At 39.5% G+C, this 16,142-nt stretch overlaps 1 protein-coding gene across 6 annotated transcripts in view; it reads left to right on the top strand.

The window, feature by feature from the left end:
- Positions 1–16,142, top strand: part of MBNL3 (muscleblind like splicing regulator 3) — a 108,857-nt gene that overhangs the window by 40,606 nt on the left and 52,109 nt on the right. For all 6 annotated transcript variants that reach the window (XM_078065018.1, XM_078065020.1, XM_078065022.1 and 3 more), the window contains exon 2: positions 1,109–1,972. In XM_078065018.1, coding sequence (XP_077921144.1) covers positions 1,796–1,972 — 177 coding nt within the window. In that variant the 5' untranslated portion in view covers positions 1,109–1,795. The remainder of the gene's footprint in view (positions 1–1,108; positions 1,973–16,142) is intronic.

The following is a 16,142-nucleotide window of genomic DNA, read 5'->3' on the forward strand; positions in this document are numbered from 1 at the left end:
CTTTACAGAGACTAAGAACTAATAGGGCATACACAGAAAGAAAAAAAAACCCAGGGGCACCTGAGTGGCTCAGTGGGTTGTCTGCCTTCAGCTCAGGCCATGATCTCGGGGTCCTGGATCGAGCCCCATGTCAGGCTCCCTGCTCGGCAGGGAGTCTGCTTCTACCCCTCCTTCCTGCTTGTGCTCTCTCACTATCTCTGTCTCTCTCAAATAAATAAAATACTAAAAAAAAAAAAAAAAAAAAAAGAAAGAAAAAGAACCCAGCATCTTTTCAGAGGATTTTTTTTTTCTTTATCTGAAGCCCATTTTACATTTTACATCCTCCCCCCTACCTCATCTGCAGTGGGTGTCTGGCGAGTTACGTCATGACCATTTGATGTGATCATCAACAATTACATTTCAAATACACATGCAGCAGGACCTCTAAGAGCAACTTAAATTTTCTTAGCAATTCGTGTTCTGGATTTTGAGAGCAGATAAGCAAGCCTTCGATCAGACCGTAGCAAAGCCAGGTTAATGACAGGTCTTTGGTAGCCTCCAGAACCTGAGGGGCTGTCCTGTCCAGCTCTGGCATTTTCTGTGCGATGAACCCCCAAATGAATTTCTGCCCCCAAACAGAATGAAACCATCGTTTCTCCTTTTTAATTGGGCTTGTATTTCTTTTTCTTTTAATATTTATTTATTTATTTGAGAGAGAGAGAGCTTGCGAGCGAACCAGCATGGGGAGGGGTAGAGGGAGAGAGAGAGAATCCTTGAGCAGACTTCCCGCTGAGCGCAGAGACCCACGCGGGGCTGGACGCAGGGCTCGATCCCAGGACCCTGAGACCATGAACTGAGCTGAAACCAAGAGTCCACTGCTGAACCCACTGAGCCTCCCAGGCACCCCAGCTGGGCTTGTATTTCAGCAGTAAATCTATATGGCTGCCTCCTTTTACTCTACACTGGGAAATGCTCTTTTTATTCACAACGGCCGACTGTACTATGTTGCACTGTCAATATCTAGCTGCTTCCTGTTTTAAATAGGATATGGTACTTCTTTTCCAAATCTGAAGTTTAAAACCGAAGTATTGCATTCTAATAGCTAATTTTATTATTTTTTTTCTTGCAGGTTTCTGAAAAGTGCCTTTTCTGAACACTGCTGCTTCGATTCTACTCTAGAGCTGTCTCTTTATAAACCCCTCTCCCTCCCCAGCCCCCAAACCTGGTGTGCTTGCAGTTCAGTCTCAGGAACTGGTCCATTCTTTTTTCCCCTTCGATTCCCAGTTTTCCTAGTCTTTTTCCCTCCTCCTGATTTTGCAGCAAAATTTATTTTTACAGTTGTAACATCCTTACCAATCTTAGTCATTAAATCCAAGAAATAGGGAGAAAAACATTTCTCCCCTTGATCTGAGACCATTCCACAAATTGAAGGGCAACCAGCAGCATATGCTTTTTGCAAGAATAATTGAAAACATCAACTGGAGAGCACAGAATTCTTTTGAAAGCCTGCCAGTTATTTGAAGTAACTTCGGCAGAGGAGCAAATTAAACACTCAATATCTTAACCTTTCTGGTTGCCTTCTTAGGAGTTGGTCTCTAATTTAATTTTTAGCTATTCTGATACAATTTTTACTTTGTGATTGGCTCTGTTTGACCAGACCAAATTTTGGCTGAAACGAAAACCTAAGTGCTAACAAAGAAGCATTTCACGAAAGCAACCTTAGCTCTTCACATATAGCTTGAATTCACTTTTAACCATTTAACAGCAGCGAAACTATCCTAGAGAGGGTGTACTTGATTCTAACCTTGCTTTCAATATGACGGCTGTCAATGTCACCCTGGTTCGTGACACCAAGTGGCTGACTTTAGAAGTCTGCAGAGAATTTCAGAGAGGAACCTGCTCTCGAGCTGATGCAGATTGCAAGTTTGCCCATCCGCCAAGAGTCTGCCACGTGGAAAATGGCCGTGTGGTGGCGTGTTTTGATTCTTTAAAGGTGAGTCTCATCTACACGCACATAACATTTCATTTAAATTTGTTGATGTCTATGTGTTTTGAAATATGATGTGCTTTGAAATTAGTAAAGTTAATAGCGTGGAAGTGTAAGTTTTGTTTGTTTGTTTGTTAAGACAGGATGTAGACTCTGTGCTTGTAGAACTAAGCCAGACTATAGTTCATCTTATCTCATCAAAGCCCACTGATCAAGATAGATTTGAAGGAAAAAAAATTAAAGAATTTTTGTAGGAGTGAGAAATTGCAGCCTTGCCATACTTTACTTCTTTGTATAGGATTTAAATGTTGAGTACAGTGATCATAATTCTCATAGAGCCTAAAGAAGCCCTTTACTGAATTATAGCCCTATTAACTATGTTATCAAAATACACTTGGCAGGGACCAGGCAGCTTTCAGAGGACAAGTGAAGTCATACTCAAAGAGTATAAGGTGAAAATCTCACCATTCAGGAGGAAAATGTCTTTTAAAGTTTATTTATTTATTTTAGTAATCTCTACACCCAATGCAGGGCTCGAACTCACAACCCCGAGATCAAGAGTCGCACAGTCTACTGACTAAGCCAGCCAAGAGCCCCCAGCATACTTAGTCAAAGTATATTTTGAAACTTTAACTTAAACATTGGTACCAAACTAGGTTCACTTAATTTTCTTCCTGAACTGATTAACCAATTTTAGATTTGTGAGTACATTTTATAAGGCAAGTCTTATTGCCAAGGTCATCAAACCTGAATATTATGTACTAGACTATAACCAAAATATGAGGGCAAATGAGATATTATGTAGAATAGAACATATGTGATTGCAGAACAAGAAAATGCACTGACTTTCATGTTTTATTCATAGTTATCTTTAAATTAAGGATAAAGATTTATAAATTAAAGCGCAGAAGTAAAAAAAATAGTAATAGATTCCTGGTTTAATAAGATTTGCTACGATGCATTCGAGAATTTTTTTTCAACATACGTCAAAGTGAATTAAGCCTAATAAGAACCTTTTCAATTTCTTGATATTGTTTTAGCCTCATCATGACCAATTTTACCTCATTAACATTTTTATTTATGGCTGCATTGGCTGACAGAGATGTATTCCTTTATGTGATCATTTCTTCAGAAAACATTTCATCAAGTTACATCCTCCATAGATAGTTAATTTAACTTATTTCGTGGTTAGTACTTTTTGTTGCAGACCCTCCCAAGTCAAGAATGCAAAGTTGTTATTGTAAAAAACCAGTAATTTTTGCCATTGAAAATGTCTGAATTGCTCTTATTTGCAGCAGATATTATGATTAAAGGGCTTATTCTCTACATTTCACTATCATTCGAGTTTCATCTACAATTATTTTGTATATTATTAAAATCTCCGCTGCATTACCTGGCAATGCCTTGAAGCAGAAAAGAGCACTGGGTTATTTGGGGTGGAAACAGGAGATATCTTTCATCCAGTCCGTCAAGTGGGTCTGGGATAGCACAGGGCACTGTGCATATGTTGTTTCAGGAGATCTGGGGGACAGTCCCAGCCTCGCTACTGTGTCTGACCTTAGCTACTTACTCTGGTAAGGCTTACATTCCTTTATCTCTACCTAACCTCCAGGATTATTATGGAGATGCCATGAGATTACATAAACGAAAACTCATGTATCACTCTAAGAGTGAATTAAATGGAAGATTATTTTCTTGCAATTCACTAAGATGTTTGTTTGAGGAGTTCTTCAAAACAGCTCTATTTAGTTAGGGTTTATTGTTTCATTCTACAAACTCATGTTCCAAATGGACATACGCAAATCCAGTTGCCATGAGTGTCATATTAGTTCTTCAAGCAAGTATCACTGTTTTTATAGTTTACTCTTTGATTGAGAGTTCCTTGCAGGCTTTGTTAATTCTCTCTTTCCAGACATCTGGTGGAAGGAGATAGGTGATCCTCCTAATCATTGGTATACTTCAGGTCAGAGTGCCATAAAGGAAATATTTGGAATAAAATAATAAGCAAAGCAATTGTTAATAAAACACATACTGTACTACCACTTTGAAGGTTGGAAAATGTTTAATTCAGAGACTACATAGATAGTGGCCAATGAATATTGATAAGCCACTTAATTATTTAAATACACTGTCTACTCAGTGCATCCAGTGTTTTTAAAATAATTTTTGCATTATGTTAATATCTTGATGACCAATCACACAGGATAAAGACAATTTATATAAACCTCACATTTTCAAATTTTAATGAAAACTTTAATATTTCAAATACACAAAGCCTTTCAAACAATTAATTAATTTGCCATTTAGACAGCACATTCATCACAGTTCCACGTCTGCATAAGAGCTTGGTGGCTGTCTGCTTTTATATTATTCCTTATCCATGATATGCATGAACCCTATACTAAGTTGGGGGTAATTGACCTATGTGGATTGTACAACGATCCTATCTATAATACACAAATAACATACCTCAGTGTTCATTGTGGCATTTACTATTGTATAATTGAAACACCTTTGAAATGCATCTGTGCACTATTTCTATTTCTGTGAGTGGTTAATAATTGAAGCAATCATTTGATGAGTTTTGGGCTGCTGCTTTTGGTGCTCTGTGTCTTGTTTTTGTAAGGATTTCATTAACACTAGGTACTCTACCAGATGATGATGGTTCTTTGCCTTCCTAATAGGCACAATAGACACAATATTCTATACTCACCTCATAATGAGGGAATGTTGTCAAAATAAGGAGGGCAAGCTTGATGGCTAATTGTGCATTGTGCTGAAGTGCTGTGCCCATCACTCCATGAATGTTGAGTGTTCACTGATGAAGGTTGCCCCATCTTCAGATAGAGATCTAGACAGTGCAGCCCATAGATTAATTTCCAACTACATAAAAGAGTGAGTCTCATGTCATATTGATATGTAGCTGTTTTTGACTCAATTGCCTAGCCTGCTTGGCACAATTATTTCAAAATTTCTCTCCAAAATATTGCTTAACCCGTTCTGTGCCAGTTTCTTGCTATGACAGTTTACCACTGACCTAGCTTGATACTTTCAGGGTATGTCTCTTACATTTAACAAAAGATCGTCACTAAAAATACCACGCTAGGATCTTTGTGATTGTTTCCGTAGCCAAGATTGTTATCTTCATATATTCTGCTTCGATGATGTCATGATGTCTTGATCTCTCCCCTCCATACTTGAAGCAGGGTGACATTAGCCACGTGTTATCCAGGAAGGGTGTAAATGCTGTGATTATTTCATTATGGCAGATCAACACCCATTACATCTGCCCCCCCTCAACACACTGAGTAGTTTTGTAACAAAAATTTCCTGGCAAAGGCCTTGGCAGCGGGCCTCATCACAGAACAGTCATGTCAACCCGTATACATTCCTAAAAGATGGAAACTGGGTGCAGAATGCACGTAAACTAGCCCCACACTATGTCTTCAGACATCACATATGATCACAAACGTAATCATATTTTGACAAGTGAAACCTGTTGTGTAAGCATACGGATGTGAATCCATCCTTGTAGGTCAGATTGTCCTGAGCCACCTGTATATTCTGTACTTTGTCTCACTAGTCACAGCCATTTTCACGAGTTTAAAATTTGACTGAATATTTATGTCATCCCTGTTTGCTAAGGGAAAACTAACTGGGAGCAGAAGACTCCTAGCAACATAATCCCAAGGGTCACTGGATTATGCAAGACTTAGAGCCATTTCTAAGCTTGATCAGAGAGGTCTGCCTGCACTATAAAGATACATAGACAACACCTGTCATCCTGAGATTCCAGGAAAATAATATTTTACTTGAAGATCTCTATCTTCAGTAATACTGAGCTTGAAAAGGAAGTATCTTTGACTGGTAAAAGTCAGTGCTATTTCGGACATTAAAAAAACTTTTTTTGAAAGGAAAATGGAATTACAATTAGAACCTAAACAAATACATATTGATAGCTCAACCTAACTTTTTAAATTTTTTATTTTGAAATAATTTCAGGCTTACAGAAAAGTTGCAAAAGTAGTACAAGGATTAGGGGCACCTGCGTGGCTCAGTCGGTTAGGCGGCCAACTCTTGATTTCATTTCAGATCATGATCTCAGAGTCCCACATTGGGCTCCATGCTCAGTGGGGAGTCTGCTTGAGATTCTCTCTCTCTCTCTACCTCTGTCCCTCCCCCCCGCTCACTCTCTCTCTCCCTAAAATAAATAAATAAATCTAAAAATAAAATCTTTAAACATAGTACAAGGAGTTCCTGCATACCCTTCACCCAGCTTCCAGTAATGTCAACGACTTAGATACCTTACATAGCCCAGTTATTAAAACCAGGAAATTAACTCTAGTACAATATTATTAACTAAACTAGAGACCTTATTTGAATTTCACCAATTTTCCCCCAGTGTCCTTTCTCTGTTCCAAGATCCAATCCAGGATCCCACATTGCACTTACTCGTCCTATCTCCTTAGTCCCCTCTAATCTGTGACAGTTCCTCAGTCTTTCCGTATCTTTCCTGACCTTGACACTTTGGATGAGTACCGGTCAGTTTTTTTGTAGAATGCCTCTCAGTTTGGGTTTGCGAATGCTTTCTTATGATTTGATTAGGGTCGTGCATTTTTGGCAAGAAAACCGCAGGAAAGATGTGCATTATATCCGAGAGTGCATGATGTTGATGTATCTGATCACTCATTATATTATGGTCAATCAAGAAGGGGAGGGAGGAGAAAATAGACCGAGGGCATGACAGAAAAAGACGCAGTGATGGGCCCCCAGAATGACAGAACCCTGGAGGATGAGAAGCCCAAGAAGTTTTGGGATGTGTGTGTCCCTGTCGTGGGCTACTGTGGGCTGACCCTTGTGCTGAATGAAGTAAGTGCCCCTGGCCACTTCTAACTTAGGATCTTCCTACATCAGGAACCAGGTGTTCTGCCTTTGTTTCCAAGATAAATAATATTTCCCGATTGTGAAAGTTATCCAGTTCTATGAAGGGAAAGGAAAAGACAAAAAGAAATCTTAAAAATCATACACAAGAAGATAAGAATAAAATGTAACAAAAGGTAGGTAAAGTGTAAATATCATCCCCACTGAGGCAATATCATCATTAACGTTTCTATGTGTTTCCGTCCAGTCTTTCTATCCTTTATATGACTATACATATGTCTCATAAACCTTGCCTTACCTCCTGCATCCTCACAGACTTCACTCCCTCACTCCCTCCCCCAACAAACCTGGACAGCCAACCTCTCCCTCCATTTATCCTTCCTGTCAGTCTCATGTTCTTCCCAGGGTACCAAAAAAAAAAAAAAAAGAAAAGAAAATCTAAATACTGCCTGATCTCTCATTCAGAGACTTTTAAAAAATATACCACTTATTGTGGCACTTTTTCTGGTCAGAAATTAAAAACATCATTTCTAGAAAACTGTAATATAGTCACAAAGATTTCAAAAGAAACAAATCTGTAAGTCTGTTACCTGATGAATCTCTTCAGTACGTATTTCAAAAATTTCTCTTAATGACAACTGTTTCCTCAAAAAGAGAAAAAAAAAGGTTTCAGTCATTCCATGGAATTCCAAAGGCTTTTCATACTTGTGAAAGAAGAGTATTTTAGAAACATACTTAATGTAAAAGATACTATTTTTCAAATAATACGCAGCCATCAGAAATTATGTTTATGAGAACTATGCCATCATAATAATAGGCTTTATCTTCTATTCAATGCCTACTGTATTCCAGAAACTTTACACATGCTGACTCTAATCCTCACCACAACCCTGTGTAGGCTTTACCATTGGATGGGCCAGATTTTGCCAGCTGTGTTGTCTTGAACAAGTACCCAATCTTCCTGTCCCTACGTTCCCTCACCTGTGAAAACAAAGAACCTACTAGCACCTACCTCTGGAATTACTGAGCATTCAAATGAGGTGATCCACATAAGGCACTTGGAACAGAGACTGGCTTATTATCAGCACTCAAGAAATGTCTATGTTCACCAGATAAATTCCAGGTGCCCTATTTAAACATGAAAAATAAAATTAAACCATGACAGTAGTAGAAGAAGGTGTAGGTGAACACTTCTGTAATCCTGGGGGCGGGGAAGGCCTTCTAAGCACACTGTCAAAGGCAGAGACAATCAAAGCAAAGGATTATTAGAACTGACCACACAATACAAATCATGGCTGAGTGACAGAAAACACCAAAAAGTTAGAAGATAAGCAATAATTTGGGGGAAAAAATGTAGCTAATTTGACAGATAAAAAGGTCTTTAATATACAACAAGCGTTACAATAAAGAAAATACGAACAATGGTATTTTCCTGGAAAAATAGGTGAAGGATAGAAACAGTCAAGCAAGACAGTCCGATGTGTATGCCTGGGGACATTTTGGTGAGCCCTCCTGACGCAGCTGCCCTGACACCTGACGTAGCTGCCTGTTTCCGCTGTCCCCGTCACAGTGCACCCCCCGACCTCCAGTCCAGAGAACTCTCACCTTATAGTTCAGTTCTTTCTGCATTATTTATGTGTTCTACAAAACTGTTATTTCTAATCAAAAAAAAAAAAAGAAAGAAAAACATTTTTTAGACAGGGCTAAGCTCCAAGGGGAAACTAAAATCATCTTTATAAGAGAAGTTTTATGATATTAAATATAATGCTTGCATACTCGAATCCTGAGAGAAAAGTTGAGAATTTCACTGAGCATCTCCTCTACATTCTGGCATTCTGGAGCTGAGAATAAGGAATCTTACATGTTCCAAATACCTTCCTTCTTCCCCTCCACTCAGTGTCCGTAGACAGATAGATACATAGCTAGCTAGCTAGCTAGCTAGATAGATAGATGCAATTTATCCATCCAGTCGCTGGATAGGTACTTAAGAAGCACCTGTTGGGTGCCAGGCATTGTGCTAGGCAGAGGGATCTAGCAGTGAACTAGAAACAGTCCCTGCCTCCATGAAGCAGATAGTCTAGTTGGGGGAGGAGGGGCAAACAGAAAGGAAGTCAATATTCAGGTCAATGACATCGTCCGGTGTGAAGAAAAATGAGGCAAGGAAAGGACACAGAGAATGGCAGGGGCTGCTGTTTTAGATTAAATAGTCAGGAAGGACTCCTCTAATGTGGTGATATTTGAGGAGAGGCATGAAGGAGGTGAGGGAGTAAGCTATGAGGATTTCTGAGAACATTCCAGGCAAAGAGAACAGCAACAGCAAAGGCCCCACAGCAGGAGTGAGCCTGGTGTGTGTGAGGAACCTTGGGGTCACCAGGGTGACTGGAGCAGAGGGATGAAGGGGGAGAGCAGCAGGAGATGAGGTGGGAGAGGTAAGGGGCTGTGTATATCATGGTAAAGACCCAGAGCATGTCCCAGATGAGGAGGGACCCTGGAAGCCTGTGCTAGGCGTCACTAGACTCTCCTGATACAGATCTTTTCCCTGCTGCTTTTGCTCTGTATTTTTTGCTGTAATAAATCTTAGCCACTGAGTCTTAGAAGTCCACTGGCGAATCGCCAAGCAAAGCTCTTCCATATATTATTCTTTATCATACGTTATTTACTTGATGATTTTTCTTTTACTTTTAACTTTTTAGAAAAATGTTGTGAATGGGTTGTTTCTTTCCCTTTTGATTTTTTAAAATTTAATTTTTGAATGGATAATGCATTTTAATCATTCAAAAATTTGAACAACAAATGGCCGTCAATTGATGAATAGATAAAATGTGTTTTCTACATACCATGGAATATTATTTAGCTATATAATGAAGTACTAACATGGATGAACCTTGAAAACATTATGTTAAGGGCAAAAAGGCAGTTCAGAAAGACTCCATATTGTATGATTCCATTTATATGAAGTATCCAGAGTTGGCAAATCCACAGACAGAAAGCAGCTCAGTATTACCAGGGGCATTGGTGGCAAGGAGAGAATAGATTGAAGGAGCAGTGGGAAGGGACCACTAATGGATAGAATGTTCTAGAAGTAGACAGTGGTAATGGTTGCACAACTTGGTGAATAAACCGAAAACCACTGACGTGTACACTTTACAAGGGGGAGCTTTATGGTATATGAATATCTCAAAAATAAAAAATAATTATAAGAGGTATGCAGTTAAAAACCAATAAAGGATATACAGTGAAGTTTCCCTCTCATTTTTTTTCTGCAGCTAACCTATTGACCTTACAACCAATGTACTGAGTTTTCTCTCTCCCATAGATGTTTTTGAACATACATGCAAATATATATGTACCTATTCTCACTTTTTTACACAAATAGTAGCATACGGTTCTTCTCCTTGCTTTTTTTTTTTGTTTGTTTTATTTACAAATGTTAAAAGGAGAAGAAAAGATATACCATGCTGACATTAATCAAAAGAAACCTGGAGGTGCTATATTTATAGTACCAATATATAGATTTATATTAAGGATAAACAGAATTGCACACAAGCACTGGGCTCTACTTAGTAAATCTGTTACTCACAGGCACATGTAAGTGCTTTATATGGATGCTGGGGTTGAACAAATAGGTGAATAGAGAATAGATAAAGATAGCCGGCTTCCTCACCATCAGATAAAAGAGTTAAAAATAAGGAAAAGGGGAAGGCTAGAACTAATCCTATAGTGTGGATTAGAGTGGAAACATCAGTATGTTCATTTTCATATGAACACAGATACAGAAATAGACATAGAGCTATGTGTATGCATGGATCACCATACATGCTTATGTCTCCTAGCTCTGTCCTAGGAGGATATACAAGCAAGGGCACCTCAATAGTAATAAACACACCTAGCACCCAGATCTTGATCTCTAAATACCATTCTTCAGGAAAGGAACCAGGGCTCCTCGGAATAAGAGCTGACTGGACCGAGGCAGGGAAAGTAAAAGTGAGCCTGTAATGTCTTGTGGTGCCAGAAAGTAAGTAAGTGCTCACAAAAGAGTGGGGCATGACAAGAGGACACAGGAGCGGGTCTGAAGGAGCTCCCCACTGGCCAAAGTGTCAAGGTCATGAAAGACAAAGAAAGACTGAGGAACTGTCACAGATTGGAGGAGACTAAGGAGACATTGACAAGTTAATGCAATGTGAGATCATGGGTTACATCCTGGAACAGAGAAAGGGCATTTGGGGGGAAATTGGTGAAAATCAAAAAGTCTCTAGTTTAGTTAATATTGTACTAGAGTCCTGCTTTTGATAACACTACTATGTATGGTATGTAAGTTGCTGATGTGATGGGAGGCTGAGTGAAGGGTAGGCACGGACTCTCTGTACCATTTTTGCAATTTTTCTGTAAGTCTAGAGTTATTTCCAAATAAAATGTTTCTAAAAGTTAGCTTTTGTGTTCTCACACGAGCACTTCCTGTCCCCTGATGCTCAGAAATACAGTGGAATATTGTTTCTTTTCATTTTGCCTTCTTCCACCTGCGGTATGGAAATGAGAAAATGCTGATGTCCGTGCAATGGCTGATCCTGGGCCTGACCCCAACCAGTTTAATGAGTCAGAGAGTTAAATCATTAAGAAAGCGTTCCTACCCAGACTAGCGCTTCACAAACCTAGAAAATCAAGAATTTGGGCTGGAGAAGGAAGACCACCGAGTTTAGACTGTTTGCATTTCCCGATAAGGAACCTGGAGACCCAGTGAGGGAGAGTGGCCAGCACAAGATCACATAAGCAGTAGCCAGAGAGCCTGAGGGCTCCAGTGTTCTTCTAATCATTTCGGTTCTTCCCCCTGCGGAGAAGGAGGAAATGGAGAAAACATCAACTGGGCTATTATTTTTACTAGACCAAAATCATCCGGCCCTTACCTTGGTCAGATTGTGTCACATGACACTGGGGTGGGGGTTTGGCTCCCCTTCACTTTCTGTACTTCAAAAGGTGGGCGGGGTTGGGGGGAAGCCAACGTTGCCTTTCCTAATCCCTCCCTCATTTATTGTTTCATGACATTGCTTTTAGATTAAGACTTTTTTTTTAGAGAGAGAGAGCGAGCCTGAGCAGGGGGGAGGGGCAGAGGGAGAGACAGAATCCTAAGCAGGCTCTACACCCGAGGTGAGGCTCGATCTCACGACCTGAGATCACAACCTGAGCCAAAATCAAGAGTCCGACGCTCAACCGATTGAGCCACCCAAGCGCCCCACACTTAGATTAAGACTTTTCACATTAAGGTTCATGTTTAGTTCTTTGACAATCACTGGAGAAGAAAGAGGAATAGAGACCTGGTGGTTTTTATTTGTAGACAAAGTTATGTAACTTAGTGATTTAGTTAGTTTCTTTAATTGCTTTATTGAATGGCCAAGAGTCGGAACCCCAAGCTGTCTCGACTCCCTTGTCTATCTCTCTCCCCCAAATCCTGTGTTGCTAAGTTACTTAGCTAGAATTGGGGATTATAACTGGCTGTGGATCATATACATCTTTGCTGCATGAAACTCTGGCATCTGATTCTGTTATATACTCATTAGTACAGTGCCCCGGCTAGCTAGGGAGGCACCTGTCACAAGTCAGCTGAAACTATCATAGAGGCAGTTCAGCTTTATTGTGGGTCAGATATTGTTTCATCAAATAACTTGGAATCTAACCCAACCCATTTAAAATGTTGTTTTATGGGAGCATAGCTCAAGATCATTTCTCTCCACCTCAAAGCCAAGGTTGCTATTGGGTTGTATTTTTCAACCACCATTTGATGCCATTAAGACTGACCCCTTGCCACGGGACCCCCGATTAGTGTGAGAGATCTGAAAATCAGAAGTTGGAGAACTATATGTCAACTCTTTTGTTTGGAAGAAACTCTTACATGTTAGAGAAATATATACCTGATCCTACTTGATCATTAAGTAATTCTCTTCATGTCGTGGAGCTGTCTGGAATCATTACAAATACTGTCTTTTTCTCTATTTCAAATTTTTGTAAAAGGTGGATGCCAGGTACTTCTGTGCATCTGGAAATAGCAATTAGTTTTTCGAGAAACCTGACTTTATTCATAGAACATCATTTACCTACTGCTCTTTTTTGCCCTTACAGATTAGCTTTCTGTTTGTAACGTCCCTGAGCTTACCCTCTTTTCCTCTGTCTCAGTCTGCTGCTTGATTATTGACCTATAGGGTTATATATTCCAGAGGAATCTTAGCCGTCCATTCTTTCCTCATTATCTCTAAGTAATCTTTTCATTTTCTTCCATATTTTCTCCTCTCTGTAATCAGTCTTCAGTTTCCTAAATTGATGGGTTTTTTTGTAGTTGATGCTGTAGAATCCAGATTTACCATCCTGGTTAGGTTTTTGAAATAATGCTTTTATTTCTGTGCCTTCGGTTCTCACCACAGGGTCAAGTTTTACTGCTAGATGTAATTAGAAGTTTGATTGGCTCATTTTCCTGTCTTTCTTGATATTGCTTTCTTAAAAGTCAGTAAACGATTCCATTTATTCTTCAACCTTTTATTCTCTAAATAATCTCCACTATTTGGACTTGGCTATCTTGTCTCCAAAGTCAGAGTAAATTATTTCTTTCAATATCTTGTTCGTGATGAGTTTGTATAATATTGCTTAGTCTAATCTGTGATTTAGTTAAGTACAGTAGATATGGCTGCAGGATCCATCAATTTTGGCAAGTGTAACTTGGCCATGGGCATTTAAATGTTTGCTGTAAATTGGGGTTTTTTTTTCTATCCTACGTGGGCATATGTTTTTTGTTGAAACTCAAATTTTTATTTACCCACCGGAAATTGGTAGAGAGGAAATTTGCTCCTACCCATGTTCTCATGGGTACGCAGTGGACAGTGAAGGCAGTTTCCACACCGGAAAAACCATCCATAAGTTTGAAAATGTAGGGTCCACAGTGATGTAGCTGTTAAATATGTGGTAAATATGACAAATTCCCTCAGCTAAGACATATCCTGCGTGTCAGCCATGATTTGCTAGCTAACTTATAAAGTAGTAAGGTTCTAATTTCTGCATCTAGGTACATTGAGTAAGCAGCAGTGTAGTATCAGTCAGCTCTTACTCAGTTCCAAATACTTTTTGGAGACTCCATTTTTAAAGGTGATGGTCTTTTTAAACCAGCCACATTGGCACATTGCCTTAACATTTTTGTTCATTGTATTTGTGAAAGAGTAACACTGAAGTAACACTTCGAGAATGTTTAATATCGTTAAGAACTCTGTGTTCTTGTTTTAAACATTTGGTGAATACCTATCTCAGAAGTTGTTTCTCTGTTGTTAACCTTTATGCTTATCACATGCTCCATTAAACAAACTTAAAATTTTTGCAGATTCTGTAGAAACATGACCTCTAGAATTTTTGCAATTTCTTGGTTATTTCGCTTTTTTTTTTATTAGCCAGCAAAGCATTCTATGTAGAAACAAATGAAATCTTAAAATACAAGTAGCTGAAACATTTTAAAACCTTGTCTGTGTCTATTTCACCAGTCCCCCAATGGAGGAAGGATTTGTATTTTTTCCAGCTTTACTAAGATATCATTGACATACAACATGGTATAAGTTTAAGGTGTACAACATGATGACTTGATACAAGTATATAGTGTGAAATGACTAGCGCAGTAAGGTTAGTTAACAACTCTGTCACTTCCATAATTACTTTTTTGTGGTGAAAATATTTAAAATTGACTCTCTTAGCAACTTTTCAAGTATACGATTCAGTTGTCATTCACTAAAGTCACCATGTGGTACATTACATCCCCAGAACTTATTTGTCTTATAACTGAAAGTTTATACCCTTTGACCAGCATCTCCCCGTCACCCCTAACCCCCAGCCCCTGGTCACCTCCACTCTATTCTCTGTTTCTGTGAGTCCATCCTTTTTAGATTCCTTGTATAAGTGAGATCATATAGTATTTGTCTTTCTGTGTCTGTTATTTCACTTAACATGATGACCTCCAGGTCCATCCATGTTGTCACAAAGGGCAGGATTTCCTTCTTTCTCGTGGCTGAATAGTATTCCATTATATATATATTGGAATATTGCCTTTTTTTTTTTCAAAGAAGCCTTAGAAGTTGTCTTGATAAATGTCTGTTTCTTGGGTGAACTACAGATGCAACCATGGAAATATCCGAAACAAAGCATGGCATCAGCAAGTAGCATAAACAGAGAAAACGCTGCCTTGTAATAACATCTCAAACAAGGGCTCCTTGTGTGGCCTTGAGCAAGACACAGGACTCCTCTACTTCTGTTTCTCTTCATACAAGAGCTAGCAGCAGCACTCAATTTGTAGGGCTATTGGTTGTGGTTTACTACAAGGATTTTACAAATGTCAGGGGTCATTTAATGCTGAAAGTCCTGTTAAATCCATTAAGAATTCTATATACATTCAGTTCCCCAAAGAAATGATTCATTCAACAAACATTTATGGAAACCTATTACTTGCTAGGCACAGGGCTCAGTACTGTGCAGGATACAGTTATGGAAGACATGATCCCTGCCTGACCTCTTACTATGAAGCCGCTTGTGTTATGTATGTGCCATAAGCCAGGTACAAACTAACCACTAAAAGAGTCCAGGGGGAGAGGCAGGGGCTGGGATTATATCCAGCTGTGGCATTGAGACACGCAGTCATGGGAGAGGTACTGTTTGAGGTATTCTTTGAGGGAAGGATAGGAAGATATTCCAGGCAGAGGGCATAACCTCAGCAAAGACAGAGAGGGAAAGGTGGGATGTGTGGGGAGGGAGTTACGTGCTAAGTCAGCCTGGCTGAAGCTAGAGCTTGTGTTGGCAGAGGAGTAGCCCTAAAAGTCAGTGAGGAGTTTGAACTTGATTTCATAGCTCTGAGGAGTCTGACCGTTTTTAAGTAGAGAAATGACATCATCAGCCTCTGCAAGATGAATTGGTAGAGTACGAGAGACTGGCAATTGGGGGAGGAGATCCTCTTAGAAAGTGGTGAAGCATTGAAGGTATGAAATGGTAAGACTCTGAACTAGGTGTGGCAGGGGGAAGAGAAAGCCAGGGACGGAGGTGAGGCGTTGCTAAAGTCAACATGGTTAATTCAGGAAGAGGGGGTTGACGTTCTTCTTCCAGCCTATGGCCACTGTGTTCCCCTGAATATCTGATCTCACTGAATTTTAAGTGAAGGTCTGCCATACTTTTTTCAGTTTCACATCAGACGCCATCTTGTTCACCACCGTATCTTCTGTCAGCTGTCTTTCTGCCTCTGTACTTCTACCACCCATTTGATTTTTACTTAAATATGAATGAAAAC

The sequence above is a fragment of the Halichoerus grypus genome, chromosome X, assembly GCF_964656455.1.
Source record: "Halichoerus grypus chromosome X, mHalGry1.hap1.1, whole genome shotgun sequence".
Classification (NCBI taxonomy): Eukaryota; Metazoa; Chordata; class Mammalia; order Carnivora; family Phocidae; genus Halichoerus; species Halichoerus grypus.